The sequence below is a fragment of the Athene cunicularia genome, assembly GCF_003259725.1.
Source record: "Athene cunicularia isolate RWA chromosome 14 unlocalized genomic scaffold, athCun1 chr14_part1, whole genome shotgun sequence".
Lineage (NCBI taxonomy): Eukaryota > Metazoa > Chordata > Aves > Strigiformes > Strigidae > Athene > Athene cunicularia.
In genome coordinates this window covers 15,673,612-15,688,815 of record NW_020799118.1, presented here as the reverse complement: position 1 = coordinate 15,688,815, position 15,204 = coordinate 15,673,612, and the positions used below count along the sequence as shown (strand labels likewise).

The 15,204-nt window shown below is 59.7% G+C and overlaps 2 protein-coding genes across 3 annotated transcripts in view; both read right to left on the bottom strand.

Annotated features, from left to right (window-relative positions):
- Positions 1–374, bottom strand: part of RHBDL1 (rhomboid like 1) — a 3,839-nt gene extending 3,465 nt beyond the window's left edge. The window contains exon 1 of the mRNA XM_026859214.1: positions 369–374. Within this exon, the coding sequence (XP_026715015.1) occupies positions 369–374 (6 nt within the window). The remainder of the gene's footprint in view (positions 1–368) is intronic.
- Positions 375–2,115: 1,741 nt separating this feature from the next.
- The window catches only part of RHOT2 (ras homolog family member T2), a 20,229-nt gene continuing 7,140 nt past the window's right edge, over positions 2,116–15,204 (bottom strand). Inside the window, exons 3-20 of one of the 2 annotated variants that reach the window (XM_026858764.1) lie at positions 14,647–14,706; positions 13,463–13,544; positions 13,298–13,341; positions 11,919–11,972; positions 11,480–11,532; positions 10,829–10,937; positions 10,275–10,376; positions 9,762–9,860; positions 9,214–9,322; positions 8,843–8,963; positions 7,933–8,017; positions 6,931–7,076; positions 6,742–6,842; positions 6,539–6,669; positions 6,005–6,085; positions 5,699–5,821; positions 5,391–5,593; positions 2,116–4,015 (exon numbers count right to left, since the gene is read on the bottom strand). In XM_026858764.1, the coding sequence (XP_026714565.1) occupies positions 3,898–4,015; positions 5,391–5,593; positions 5,699–5,821; positions 6,005–6,085; positions 6,539–6,669; positions 6,742–6,842; positions 6,931–7,076; positions 7,933–8,017; positions 8,843–8,963; positions 9,214–9,322; positions 9,762–9,860; positions 10,275–10,376; positions 10,829–10,937; positions 11,480–11,532; positions 11,919–11,972; positions 13,298–13,341; positions 13,463–13,544; positions 14,647–14,679 (1,794 nt within the window). In that variant the 5' untranslated portion in view covers positions 14,680–14,706 and the 3' untranslated portion in view covers positions 2,116–3,897. Of the gene's footprint in view, positions 4,016–5,390; positions 5,594–5,698; positions 5,822–6,004; positions 6,086–6,538; positions 6,670–6,741; positions 6,843–6,930; positions 7,077–7,932; positions 8,018–8,842; positions 8,964–9,213; positions 9,323–9,761; positions 9,861–10,274; positions 10,377–10,828; positions 10,938–11,479; positions 11,533–11,918; positions 11,973–12,205; positions 12,230–13,297; positions 13,342–13,462; positions 13,545–14,646; positions 14,707–15,204 lie in introns of those variants that run through there. The other variant, XM_026858765.1, reaches the window with a different exon arrangement.

The window sequence follows — 15,204 nt, the reverse complement described above, 5'->3', positions numbered from 1 at the left end:
AGCAGTTGGGGTTCAACGCTCTCCTGCAGCTGATGATTGGGGTGCCCCTGGAGATGGTGCACGGCATCCTGCGCATCAGTTTCCTCTACCTGGCCGGCGTCCTGGCAGGTGGGTGCATGTGCAGTGGAGGGGGGCATATCCCCCTCAGTCCCCGTCACCAGCCCCAGGGAGGGCACGGGGAGGGAGCCGGCACCGGCAGCCCGGGACGGTACCGCATCCCTGGACAGCTACGTGCATCCCGGGATGGGGCCCCGCAGCCCGGTACGGTGCCCCCATCCCAGCGCCGGTACTCTGATCCTGCTACAGTATGTGCACCCTGGCACTGGTACCCACATCCCAGTACTGATGCACACATCCCAGTATGGTACCTGCATCCCGGTACAAGTATCTGCACCCTGGTATGGGAACCCCCAAGCCAGGTACTGATATCCACATCCCAATATGGTACCTGTACCTTGGTGTGGTACCTGCATCCCAGTATGGGTACCACCATCCCAGTACAGATACCTGCACCCCAGTATGGGTACCACCATCCCAGTACAGATACCTGCATCACAGTATGGGTACCAGCATCCCAGTACAGGTACCAGCACAGGTGGCCACAGCCTTTACCGCTGTCCTGACCCCGGCACCCTAGGCCAGCGCAGGGCTGGGCACGTCCCCCATGGCACCAGGCACATGGTGCCTCCAGCACCAGCCCTTGCCCGCTGAGCAGCCTGGCACCGGCTCCCCTTGAACTTGCTCCATGGCCCCGGGGCCTGCCCTGCTGCCCCCAGAGCCCCATGAGCCATGTCCTGTGGGGTGGTGTATCCCCACTCCGCTGGGCCCCAGCTCAGCTCCATTGCGAGTGCCAGGGCTTTGCAGGTCTGCCATGGCACAGGGCTGTCCCTCGCCAGCCTGGCACTGCCGTGGCACAGGGCTGTCCGGGGGACAGAGGGGCTGGAGGCAGCGGGTGGGGGGCTGTGCTGGCGGCAGTGCCGGCTGGCACAGGACAGGCAGAGACGCCGGGCAGCGGGCAGTGCCCAGGCTCCTTCCTCAGGGACCGCGTGTGGCCGTGGTGAGCTCCCCCAGCCCTGCCATGTGCATCCCCTGCCCCACGCCTGCCCCGGCACAGCCTGCGCAGCTCTGGTACTATTAATACACATCACGGCACGTGGGCCTGCTGCTCCCACGGGGCCCAGCCTGGTTTGGACTCACCAGGGAGCACCATGTGTCCTGTCCACCTTGGCATCGCCTCCCCTGCCCTGCGTAGCAGTACCAGCTGTGCTCCCTCCCTGCCCTGGCACCCCAGCAGCCCTGGTTTGCTGTGGCGGGTCTCCTCCTCCCCAGCAGCCCGAAGAGACCCCCTCACACACAGGGGAGCAGTCTGGTCCCATCCAGCCTCAGAGGAGAGGCCCTGTTCGAGGTGCTGGGAAAAGCCTTTTCCCCACCTGCACCTGTATTCCCGGTGCCCAGTGCCCGCAGCTGAGCCTGCAGAGACAGAAACAGCTGAGGAGAAAGCTGCCACGGGGAAACAGGAGCAAGCAGGAGAGGCAGCACAGCCCTAGGAGTTGCGGGGGGAGGTGGCTGCAGGGAAGCCCCCAACCCCACACGGGGATGGGCACACAGAGCCCAGCAGGGCTGAGGGGCTGGAGACCAGACCCCCCCCCGGGGGGCTGTAGCAAGCCAGTGGAGTTGGGGTGGCAGGAGATGCACCCCAAAAGCAGAGAGGGGCTACCTGGCTGCTGCCAGGGCTCCTGGGGCCAGTGAGCTCAGCACGTGGGGATGGTGTGTGCATGGTCGAGCGGGGCACATGCACATGGCACCTGTGGAACGACACGTGGGGGATGGGGGGCACTCTCACTACCTGTGAGATCCTGCCAGAGCAACACAGGGACCCACCACCACCTTCCCCATCTCTCCCCGCTGGCTCGCGCTTGTTGCAGAGGTATCCATGTCCTCAAGCACAAAGGAGCCCCACACCTTGTCCCCCTAAATCCCTGTAACTGTCCCCAAACAGGGTGGGCAGCCCAGGCCCTTGGGGTCCCCTCACTCACACCGCAGCCAAGCCCTTTGCAAAGCCCTAGAAGGTGTGGGTCCTGCTCCCCAGGAGACGTAGGACATGGTGTGCAAGCAGAAGGTGTGTAAAAATTTATTTTGATGTAGAGAACAAACCTCCTAAAAAGGTATGGCTTTGCCAGACACAGACCAGTTCCAGGAGTGAGGTCACACCACCTGATGCGGGCATGGCTAGCAGAGCCGTGCACGGTGGGCTCGGGCACGGAGAAGGGATACAGAAACACCAGGGATGGGGCCCTGGCAGTGCCACGAAGCACAGCCAGCAGCGAGCGGGGCGGCAGCGGGTGCCAGACTGGCAGAGCGGCTCCGGCATAGGCAGGGACCCCCCGGCCGGCCAGCACTGGGGACCGGGCACCAGCAGGATGGGGGCACCACCCTGGGACTGCCCCTGTAAGAAATAGATGCTGGCTGCCGCCCAGCGACTTCTCAACCCCTCACTGGCTCCAGGCCACAATAAAAAGTTTAAATAGACAAAACATACAGAAAAGCACCTCCAGCTGTTACCTCAGTGCTGCCCCACCAGCTGCCTGCAAAGAAACCTACCCTGAGTGTGCTCGAAAAGCCGAAGACTGGTGGCACTGGAAAGGTGGGAGCCCAGGGACAGGTGGAAGCCAAGTGCAGGGGCCAGCACAGCCTGGCCTCGCTCTTTGGGACTCAGGAAGACAGGGACGCTGTGAGACTCTGGCCCCAGATCTGCGCTGAGCTGAAGTCACAGCAGCTGCCCAGCAGCAAACATTGGCTCGGGTGTGGGCAGGAGGCAGGTGAGGAAAGAGCTTCCAGTTGTAGAAGGAGATGCAACACCCAGAGCCCTGCAGGCTGGGCCAGCCTGTGTGGCCAGGGCTCTGTGGAGGGGACAGCAGGACCGGGCCATGTGCCAGCGTGGCACCAGCTCAGCAATGGCACTGCCAGGAGAGGACTGCAGCCTACCCTGGGGAGCGCAGCAGACACCCGACCCCCTCGCAGCCCTCCCCAGCATACCAGGGCTCCTGGGGCCCTGCAAATACTGGTGGCCATGAATACTGGTGGCCAGGGCAGAGCTGGGAAGGGGACGGGACATGCAGCTGGGCAGGGGAGAAGGGCAGATGGGCTGAGAGGCTGGAATGCTGCAGGACTCCAGTATCTTTGAGCAGAAACGAGAGAGGATCATGGGACAAGTCCCGAGTATCACTCCCTCCCCTCTCGAAGCCCAAGCCTGGGGGCTGCAGCCACAGCATTCCAGCAGGAGGGGCCAGGAGTGTCCCCAGAACACAGGGGCTTTCGGGGTGTAAGCACCTGGCCCTCCACCACTTCCATTCCCACTGGCAGAGGGAAACAGGGCCGGGGCTGGAGGTGTGCCCCGGGGGGCTGAAGCCATGAGCCCATTAACGCTCTGCTGCTGCTGCTGGGGGCCTCAGGGGCTCTGGGACTGTTGTGCCCCCCAAATTGAAGGCACCAGCACAACCCTCGGGGGAAGGGATGTACCCAGCCTAACAAATACTGAAACACTCATGTTTGAGCTTAAAAACAAACGTTAAAAAAAAAGACAAACAGAATAAAAAGATGAGGGTGATCCTCCAGCTGCTGGCAGAGCTCCCCATGCAGAGCTACCTGGCTCTGGCTGCTGTGGCTGGGCAGGAGCCACAAGGGCCAGGAGGCTGCAGAGGCCGTTAGGTGAGGCTGGCCAGTGTCAGGGGGTCTATCCTGCTGGTGCTGGGAAGTCCTGTTTTACTGGTCCTGCAATCCAGGCTGGGGGGAAGGGAGGACTTCCCAGCAGGGACCAGCTTGAGGCAGGGCCCCTCACTGGGGCGTCAATGGGGATGGGGAGGCTGGTGTCACGGGGAGGACGGGGTGGAGAGAGACTCATTTGTTCTTGGCTAGCACACGGTACAGCGTGAACCCTACCAGAGCAGTCACCGCGGCCCCCAGGGCCACCCGGAGCCAGAAGGATGCGGCTCCCAGCTCCACGGCATTCAAGTGGCTGCAAGGAAAGAGAGAAGAGGCCAGTGAGCAAGGTGCAGAGAGACGGCTGTCCAAACACCAACTCCCCAACAGCCTGGAGTGCTTCAACCCCAAGCAGGGAGGTTGGGGTGTCCCTTGGGGGGACAGAGGGTGAGCACGGCACAGCTCCAGGCTGGGGGATAGATCCCAGGTGAAGGCAGCACCAAGAGGCCCCCCCGGCCCCGCAAGCGAGAGTACTCGCTGCCCAGCATCACCATCAAGCCCAATGAAGGCTCCCCGCTCCACTGGGGGGATGGATGTGGCTTTACCCTCCCATGGTCTGGAAATAGCACACCTAAATAATTAGTACGAGAAGGAGGTATGTATCTGCCTTTCTAGGTCAAGCTGCTTTTACAACTCCAAGTGCACAGAGACCCAGAAGCAGATGCAGGCGGAGATGCCGGCACAGCCACTGACACCGACCTAAGCACAGCAAGGGAAGGGGCCCAGTCCTGCCCGAGCATACACATTCCTTTCCTAAACACGTGCTGTCCTGCATCAATGTGCTCCTCTCCGAGGAGAAAAGACGTATCCATTATTCATTCTCCACTAAATCAGGGGAGAACAGCCAATCCCTGGCCCTCCATTACGCCGTTATTTATTTATACCACATACCCTAAGATATATTAAGAATATTTAAATTTTAATACTGCAGAGGGAAAAAAAGGTGTCAGCTCTAAAAATAAAGTTGTTTATTGAAAAGAAGCTAGAGGGAAAACCACTCACTAGTAATCCCATCCTGTCTTCCAATGCACCCACACATTCTCCCCAGGAGGGCTCTGTCCCCGCTGTTGCGCCTACCCCCAGCTTTCAGCCCCCTCAGCCCCTCGGGCAGAGCGATGCCACACACAGACACATCCTCCTCCCCAAACCTCCCCTCACCACCCGTGCCCAGCCTGGCTGTCCGTTACCCAGCTCCTTTTGGGGTGCAGTTCCTTCCCAAGGGAAGCTGTGCGAAGAGAGGTCTCGCTTCACTGACCTCTTTTTCAGTCTGATCCACCTCATCAGGAGAAAATAGCTGCCACCCCCTCTCTGCGGGCCTCGGCAAACTAGGCTGGCTACTCTACTTCAGCATTTTTTATCTTAGGCTTCAGAAATAAAAACTCCTGTGGCAGGATCTATCTAATAAATCTGTCAGAGAGATGCATAAGGCAGAAGAGAGCAGAGTCCCCTCTGCCCTCTCTGAGCAGGGATAGAAGTGGCCCTTTTGTTTCAATTACTTGTACGAGCAGATGACAGCAAGAGGTAGTGAGAAACCAAACCAAAAGCAATGCAGTGGAGGCAGGGTTCAGACACAGCCTGCCTCCCCAAGCTCTGCTCCCAGCCAAGAGCCTCCTGAGTGGAAGGATACTAACGGGAAGGTGGCAGCGGTGGCCAGTTTGGTGTAGATTGTGGTGCTGGGCGGACCCTGTCCGTGGCAGGAGAAGAGGAAGGGCGGTGGGAGGCAGTGCTTGTAGCAGAACTCGGCGGGGGAGAGCCCGGGCTGCTGACTCGCTTCTGGCAGGTCTGTCTTGGAGGCCACAAAGACGCAGGGGATCTGGCTGTCCATGTAGTGTTGCTGCAGACACAGGGAGAAGTCCCAGTGAGGAGTAAGGGCCCAAACCCCGGGAGACATGGGACTGCCACGCAAAGACTGAAGTCCCACAGGGCCCCTGTCAGCTACCTTATAAATACTGGCACAGTAGCTGAAGGATTTGGGGTCACTCGGGTCATAGATGAAGCAGGCGACATCGCAGGCTGCATCCGACGGCTTCACGAACTTCGTGTCAGTGCTGACCTCATACAGCTGGGGTAGGAGGGGAAAGGACGTGTGGCACAGCACTGTCTCAAGATCAGCTGTTTCTCACACCTACACAGGCTGTGCTGGCATGACAACAGCCACAGCCCAGCCCAGGGGTGCCAGGATGGCCACAGCCCAGCCCTGCTGCGAGCCCAACACAGCAGCAGTTCCCTCCTCTCCCTGACTTACTATAAGATACTTTTCCTGACCGTTGACCTGCACCGTGTTGATGGTGTAGAGGGATGGTTCTCCTGGGTTCTCTCTTTGGGCCTGCCACCGATGAAAAGACCATCTCAGACAGCAGGGAGCAAGAGCAGTGCTTTGGGAAGAGAGAGAATTTCACACTGCCCCAAGCCCCTGCGGTGTAACAGCCACTTGAAAGCCAGCTGGCGCCTGCCACAAACACAGGGCTGCTCGTAACAGGGAAAGTCAGCGTCACCTTGGTGAGATCAGGGAGATATGGCTGCCCGGGAAAGGCACAGCCCCTCCAGCTCCTCAGGACAAGCAGAAGGAGCGGGTGCGCTGCCTTAGGCAAAATTAAGGACACGAGAGCCACAGCAGCCAGCACCGCTGGCACAGAGCGGGGTGAGAAGCCCTTTGCTGGGACACTCGGCCCAGCCGTGGGCAGGTCACACAGCAGATCACTCCAGCCTCAGGGCTCTGCCTCCTGCTCCGCCGGGACGCCCTGCCGCAGTGCGGCCGGGGAGGGGAGCAGCCACTCACCGCGAGGCTCCTGCCGAGGAAGGCCTGCAGGAAGGCGGACTTGCCTGCGCCCCTGGCTCCCAGCACCTTGCAGAGGAAAACGTTTCTCTGGGTCTGGCCTTTCTCCAGGTCAATCCTCTTCTCCCGGGTCACTGGCAGGAGAGAAGCTGGATGAGGGCGAGGAGGGACCCGAGCCATGACAGGAGGGGAGGGCATGGCGGTACCCGTGAGGGCTTGTGTCTGGGAGTCCTGCTCCGAGAGGATGGGGTAGCCCAGGTAGCCCAGGCACTCCAGGCAGTGCTGCACATCCAGGTAAGCCACGAGCCTGAAGAGACAGAGAGCATTGGGAAGCCAACAAGGTCAGCAAGGGCTAGGTGACATGGCTAAAGGCAGGGAAGAGGGACTGAGCTTACGTCCACTGGCAGAGGAATCCATGCAGGGAAAGCAGGCCTTTATCAGTGGTGCATACCGTGTTGTAGAGCTCGGGGCCCCAGGGCACACAGGGAAAGACGCTGAAGAAGTTCTGCAGCTCTGTGGGTGACAGGGCTCCGTCCTGGTCCTGCTGAAACAAAGGGGAGTCAGCAGCTGACGCGGGACACAAACCCCTGGGCACATCAGCAGCTCTCTGCAGCCATACCAAGCAGTATCGGGCTCCAGAAAGGGTCCCTGGCACACAAACCACCCTGCTCGCTGCTGCAGAATGACCCAGGCATGCTTTCAATAGCAGAAATCAACTGGAAGCAAGGCCAGAGCCGTGTGAGCATGCAAAAAGCCTGTGCCCCAGGACTCCCATCACTGCCCAAGACAGGCAGATTCTGCTCTGCGATCGTTGCAATCCCCCATGGCCCCCGGGGGCACATCAGCATCCGAGTAACTAGTCCCAGCAGGTGCATGCGGATCCAATACATCCCCTTCTCCCACTCTCCAGAGCCAGAGTACGGCACAATCAGTTGCTTTCTCTCGCTCTCTCCGGCCTGGCACCCCCTCCACGGGGCTGGCAGCCGTGCAGATGCTCGTGCTTGGTCCATGGCTGCAGGCCAGCAGCTGTGCCCGCTTCCCCTGCCACCCTGCATGCTGCAGCCAAGCACTACGAGGGGCTATGCCAGTTTGATGTTAACTCAGTCCCATCCCCTGAAGCTCTAAGCTTTACTGGCTACTCTTTGGTCAAGGATAGTGACCAAAATCCCATGCCCTTGACATGCCATCAGACTTCCTACAGCTCACTGTGACCACCTCCTGCTCCCAAAGCCTTGGCAAGAAGCCACGAAGGGAGTGCTGTAGCAGAGGAAAGCCCTTCTCTGGTGCTACGTCTGCTCCCTGGAACAGAGGGGTGGGCAGGAGAGCAGCTACACCCAAGTGTACAGGCCTAGCAGAGAGCATCCCCTCTCCAAGCAGCTCCACCACGCACTGCCCACCTTGTCATGCTTCTCAAACAGCCGCTGCAGGAACTGGTAGCCCAAGTGGTTGAGCTCTGTGGAGCAGCCGGGGGGAAGGCGGAACCTGTTGGAAGAGACCCCAGTGACCCTCCTCAAGCCCTGAATAAAGGGCAGAGCGTGTGAGCGCATCTTTGGCCAAGCCAGATCTCACCCAGAGCACCCAGCTCCCCACGCCCTCCTTGCTCAAGGCCAGCAGTTGTCTCCAGGCCTGGCAATTCCTTGACACACCCGCCTCGGGGGTGCACAGCAGCCTCTCCTCTGCACATCCGTGCTGCCACAGCAGGCAGGGAGATGACGTAGCCACGTATCTGCCTTGCGCCCAGGGCTTCAGCAGGGCACAGAACTAGCCCCAGGGTGCCTTCCACCAGCATAGGCCCTGTCGCCTCCCCACACACCCCGCTGTCTGGGGAGAGCATGCGGCAGCTCACAGGCCAAACCTTTCCATTACTGCCAGATCACCACCTCCAGGGTGGCAGGGAGCAGCAAAGAGGCAGCAGCTGCAGAATCAGCCGAGAGGGTTATGCTGCCAGCTCACTGCTCCCAACAGCCGTTCTGCCTCAGCTCAGGCAGAGACAGAACAGCCTTCAAAAACCCTTTGCTGGTCAGGGACAGGCCTTCATCCACCACCTCCTTGCCTGCCTACATCAGAGCCAGCAGCACAGTCAGCAACAAGGCCCATTGTCTTCGTTGCCAACCCCACATCAGCTCTTGCCCACAGGCGAAGGTGAGGAGCATGAACCTGACCGTGAGCTATGGGTGCGGATTCAGCCTCAGCTGAGGAACGCAGTAGACCCCAGGGTGCAGAAAGGAGCCAGCAAAGGTGCTGGGGAGTCCCAGTTGTGCACCATGGGGATGTCACACCCTGCCCACCCCATGGCAGGATACGCACTGTGGGTAGAGATAGTCATCTGTCAGCGCCAGCTCGTCGTCGTAGCCAAAGCGGCGAAGGATGGTCCAGGTGGTCTCGTGCCGGCCCCTCTGGATGAAGAGCGTGTTGAGGAAGAGGAAGCCTGCAGGAGAGATCAGGTGGCTCAGACAGAGTGGGGCCAACCAAGCACCCAGACTCAGGGATCTGCTCCTTGGGACCATGTTTTCCCTGGGAAAACAGGCTCTTGGACAGAGAGCTCTAGTAGCCACAGGAGGCTCAGGCTTGCATTGACAAGAGGGACCAATTCAGTTTGGAGTGAAGGCGAGGCTCAGCCCAAGGACAGGGCCCCTCCATCCCTCACTGGAAGGGGCACGGAGCCCTCGTGCCATTACCATTCAACGTCAGGCCGTTGTCCTGCACCCCATCTGTGGTGTTCTTCCACACAACCATCTTCACATCCTCCAGAGCCTGGGGAGCCAGTGGGTTTCCAAAGCAGGACTTCTACCTCCCAAGAGAAACAAGGTCATCGTCAGCAAAGCACACAGACAGCACAACTCTCTCTCACCAGCATCCCTCTTCCCTAGGGAGGAGACAGTGTTTCTAGGAGAGAAAATCCACCCAGCTCAGGGGTTACTGCCTCAGACCCTGACCAAACCCTGTTCCTCAGCATCCCAATAGAGTATGACTCTCAGCATCTCCAGAGCCTCTTGCTGTTCCCACTGCAAAGCAAATTCAGCCCAAGCTTAGTGAAGACAGAAGACCTGTAGATCCCCACGTACACAGAAATGAGCTTTATAGTGCTTTAGCAGAAGCACTGAATGGAAATAGGATGGCTGTGTTGGGAGGAGGACAGCCTTTCTGCCTGGTATTGGAAGGAAAGGGGACTCCAGGGGCTTTCACAAGGGACTGGGGAATATCTCAGCTCCGCAGCCAGCCCTACCTGGAAGTAGTTGAGTTCATCATCACTAAGGATCTGGTTGTTATCCTGGTCTGAGAGGCTGAAAATCCGGGTCAGTGCTCGTGTGCACGCAGGTTTCAGCTGCAAGGGACCAAGCATGGTGACAAAAACAGGGCACCACCTTCAGCCTGGCTCTTTCCCCTGCATCCTGAACCTTCACTCATAGAGGTGTTCCCCTCCTGCACTGGCTGAGAACACAGTCCCTTGGAGCTGGGAGTCAGAAGCAGGACAGGCCACAGGCAGGTTTTCTCCTAGACCCTTCCCATCACAGCTAACACATGGTCTGGAGCACGAAGGGTTCTGCCCCAACATGCCCCTGGTCCTCGCAGATCTCTCTGGCTGTGCTGAGCACAGGAGTCAGGTGCTTTCCCCCCTGTTCTGGCTGCATCAGCCCAAAACCTCCACCCTCCCACCCAGGGGCACAAGCACAGCAACAGAGCAGAGCGCTGTGACTGGAAAGAGACTCCTCCGGGGGCTGCGGGCAGCACTTCCTACCTGCTTCTCCTCTGGGTCATAAAGGGGGGCGGTGGGGTGCAGCACAGCTTTCTGGGCATAGTAGAAGAGCTCAGAGATGTTCTTGAGATTCTTGGCAGAGCACTGGGGATTCAAAGGAAAAGACAGCTCTGAGTGGGGGCAATGGGCTGAAGCAGAAGGAAGATGACAGGAGGTCCCTGAGCCAGACGAGTCACGCAGCAACACACAGAGCAATGGCGGTCCACCATTAGACAAAAACAAAAGGGAAACTTCCTGCTCGTGCTCTGGCTTGGCTGCGCTCATTTCACAGCCCCAGAGCCAACAGGGGCTGAGTGTGGCCCCAACACCAGTTACAGCTAGAGAGCTGGAGTGGGCAGGCATTGAAACCCACTCCCTTCAAGGAAGGCAAAGGACAGAGAGCCTAAAGCACAGGCCCTCAAGGCCCAGCCAGGGGTACTTCTGCAGAGCAACATTAGCAGGGCATACCTCCACGAACACAAAGGCCCCCTGGCTCACACCAGACAAGCATTCCTGCCCTTCAGGGAGGCCTTGCAGAAAACCTCACGTTCCCTCACCTCCACGCAGGTCTCAATCTCTGAGAACTGGTTCATGATGGGCAGAATGACATCCATGGAGCTCCCCACTTGCAGGTCGGACTTGTTTCCCACTAAAATAATGGGGATCCTGGAGAAGAAAGACAGAGTGTCAGAGAGCACAGGTGAGGCCACCCCTTTCTTGGTCTCGGTCCTACCACAGTCAAGTGTGCTCCCAGGCAGCAGGCCGGGGAGCCTCCCCACCCTCCTCCACAAGGTCCAGAGCAGCTTTCCTGCCTCCCACGGCTGGGAGCATCCATCTGGAGAAACAGACTGCCTGATCCCGCTTATGCTTTCACCCAGCAACAATATGTTTAGGAGCCTTTAATCCAGCACAGCAGCCTTCTGCCTAAGCAGATTGGAGCTTCTGTGCTTCCATACTCCCTCAGCAGCCCCCTCTCCTCTCCCTGACTGTCTAAAAGGAGATCAAGGGGGGAAGGAACCCTCTCCCCTGGCCCTCTGCCTCAGCTAGATCTGCAAGGGAGAAAAGCCCCCATGTTCTTCTGCTGCAAGTGGTCTAGCCACAAAGCTGGTTTAATCTCAGCAACCCTGGCAGGTGGCGAGGGTGCTGGGCACCCCACAGCCTCCAGAATCCCCCAATTCTGCATCCATGGACCACCCCACACACGGTACCTGGAGCCCTTCTCAACTCCCCCATTCACCATGGGGATCCACTTTGTGCGAATCTGAAAGGTGAGCACAGGGAAAGGCCTGTCAGTGCAGTCCGGGGAGGGAGAGGCAGCTCCCAGCGCAGCTCCAGCACAGGCGCCGCAGCAGACAGCAGGGCCCTGTGGCCATCTGCTCCCAAGCATTACCCAGCACCAGCAGGCAGAGCAGACCCAGGATGCTGGATGCCAGCAGAAAAATGCGACGAGCCTGTTGCCCCCCAGCACATATGGACAACAAGACAACACAGGAGCAAGCTTGGGCTGTGCAGGGGTCTCAAACCCCCAATACACAGGACCCCAGTACCCACCCACAACAAAAAGCTGGGCAGCATGGAAGGACCCATAGCTGGGAACCCCCTCCCCTCTGGCACTGCTGCTCAGGGCTCTGGTGGGGTAGCCGTTACCTTCTCGATTGTGGCCTCCTTGGTGACATCATACACCACGCAGACCACATTGGCCTGCAAGAAAGAAATGGCAGAAGGGGAGTGAGCGAGGGTCCCTACAGCACCTCGCCGCAGTGGGGAGGCTGGCTGAGCCCAAGACACAGCCCTGCCGTAGCAACAGGCCAGCCCCACGGCCAGGCAGCTCCAGCCCCACACGCTGCTGGTGCACTTGTACCAAAGCCCGGCAGGAGCGGCTGAGCACGCGTGAGCGTGCAGACATACACAGCCCTCCAACAGCAATGGCTTGCCCGCCGCCAGCACGAGCTCCACAGTGGGCTGCTCGGGGAAAAGACTGGTTCCTCTGCTTCAAGAGCTGCTGCCAGCACGTCTGCCTCCACACCTGACAGCCTGGTTCCTCACTCCCACACCTCAGTGCTCCCCCACGATGGCTCTGCCCGTGCCCTGTGCTGGGCCATGGCCGCTGCCCCCCTCCCCTCCCCGACCGCGCACAGACAGCGCTGACACCAATGCTTTATTTGAAGCAGACAGGAGGGATCACTGGTCTTTTCAGGAGAGAGTTTAGCGCTAATCCCGAGGACACACAAGGTTTTAGGCAGGATTTCCTGGAGCCATTTTAAGCCTCTGTATACTCTTGCTGTCTGAGTGGAGGGAGCAGGACCCCTGCACCCACTGGTCCACCTCCTTGGCTGTTAGTCACCGAGGTGGCAAGATTAAATAGCTTTGCTCATGTGAGATGCACAGAGGAAAGACAGTTTTATTATCCATAATCAAGAGGTCCTCCTCCATACAGAGCTGAGGTTAATCCCAGGGCAGAGAAGAGCAGCTGGGCCTACCCCAGTCAGCCAGCTGGATTATTCCTCCATGGCTGCTCGGAGGGACATGGGAACCCTCATCCCTCCATGTCCAGTGCTCCCTGGGGCTTCAGATCCCAAACCAACTCCTCTGGCTATGGCTTCAGGAGGCAGCCACAGAAACCTAATACAGGGAGCGGGAGGGTCTTGGCCAAGCTCCATAACCACTTCTCCCCTGTTCTGAATTTACTGGGAGTATCCCAATGCTAAGAGCACATCATCCGCTCAGCAGCCTCCTCCACCTCCTGAGCTCCAGTGAGCTGCCCCCCACCCCTCTCCTTCTGGAGGCTCCCCAGAGGGCTAGGACAAGCCATGTACAACAGCTTACAAGACAGAGAAGGATTAAACAAACCCCTAAACAAACCAATAGCATTAATCCACAGATAAGCAACTGCCCGTGCATCTCTGCTGTTAATGGGCAGAACGAGCAGCCACGTGTCATTCGCTGGCTGCAGGGCTACAGGCACCACAGTCCCCTGTCCCGCAACACCCCCAATTCACTTTGTTCCCAATTCACCCTCAGCTCACCTTAGCAATCTCCTCCTGCAGCTCATCCTCCGTCTGCTCTGACTCTGAAAGTGGAAGAGAGCCGTCACCAACTGCCCTTGGCAGTGGGGATCCCTTCCCACTCCCCTCAGCAAGGCAAGAGGGGAGAAGCAAGACCAGCAGGGAGTGAGAGGGACAGGGCCCTACCTGAGTAGTCCACTATGTGCGTGGGGACCTTCTCAGGGGTGACATCAGCCGGGATCGTGATCTCCTCCGCACGAGGAGGCACCTGCAAAGGCAGCAGACTCTGGTCCAGCCAGCTATGCTGAACGCAGCTGAGAGAACGGGTGACAAGGTACTTCAGATCCCAACGCAGCTGCTGCCCAGGGCCCTCCCTGCCAGGGTGGGATGAGCTCCAGACCACAGATTGCCCTTGAACAGCCAGTGTCCCTGCAGTGAAACCCCCGACCGCCTCCCAGCCCCGAGCCCTCCCTCAAGACAGCTCCTGGCAGCACTGAGTCCTGTCAGGGAAACCATCTTACAGACAGCGCTGCCACCCCCGCAACAGCTCTGGAGATAAGCCCTCAGCACTCCTCCAGCTCTCTGGCCTGACCTCCTAGCAGCTGGGAGCACTAAGCTGATTGTCCGGGCTTTGCTGTGAGAGCACAGGAAGGTGCGTGGAGCCAGTCCTCCCCCGAGCCCCCGGAGCTGATGCTTCCTAGCGCAAATGTCGCAGAGAGCACCATCTGCTCACGGGCAACAGGAGAAGCTGCCTGACGGCACAGGACAAACATGCCTGGCCAGAGGGATCCCTATCCAAACCCCGATGGGACAATGAGCTGCCGAACTGGATGATTCAGGTGGCACGTGCACATGGGCTGGATGCTGTTCCTTGTAGATGGCCCAGCTTGAAGCACCAGGCCCGTCTCCAGAAACAGGCAGACAAGATGGGAACATGGCTCAGTTCCTTCCAAGCACCCTGTGCCAGTACCACCAAACCAAGGCCACAGCTGGGGAACAGACAGCCCTGCCACGCAGGGCCCCGTGACCTGTGTGCTGGTGGTGCAGAGACCCCCAGCCACAGTGCACTGGCTGCAGCAGGGGAAGCGGGGCCCTGGGAGCTACCTTTGCCCCTCCTCAGGACACACAAGGCCCCACGTCAGGGATTAGAGCACAAACTGGAGAAAACACTGTTTCAGCTAGAGCTCCGTGGGGTCCTCACAGGCTTAAGCTCACCTGAATCAGCCCCGTGGCTCTCACCAGTCCCCAGGAAGCTGTGTGCACCTCCCAGACACCTCCACCTCAGGCCGGTGCCACTTGGGACAGAGCTGTCCCACTGCTGCCTGGCAGGACACCCAGCGAGGTGGGCCAGGGCCCCCCCTCACACTCACCTCTTCAGGGAACTCCTCGCCCACCAGAGCCATGATCAGAGATGTCTTCCCCACCTGGGCTAGGAAAGAAAGAGAAGACGTTGTTACCGACCCGGGAGAGCCTGAGAAGGACACGGGCCAGGGCGAGCGGCAGCCACGAGTGGAGCCTTCGACAGGCAGCAACTGTAACCGCGGGTCTCGGGACGACTCGGCAGTGTTCGTGCTCCGCGGGAGACCGCGGGGCGGAGGCCGGTAAAGCGGTTCAGCGCTTCAGCCCGGCTCGCCAGCGGCCGGGAGCTCGGTGCTGCTGGAAGGAGCCCACGGGAAGGGCCCTGCCCGCAGGAGCCACCAGAAACGAGGGCCCGCGGGGCTGCCAACGGCGGCCAGAGAGCACTGCTCCCAGGGCCGTCACGGTAGGGGACACATCTCCCGCTCTGCCACCCCCGTCCCGGGCCCGGGGCCACGGGCAGGCCCGGCCGCTCCCTCCGCAGGCGAGACCCTCCCGGTGCCAGGCGGCACCCCGCAGGCCCCTGGCCGCCCGGAGGGCCCCAGGAGCCCACCCCCGGCATGCCCCTGCCG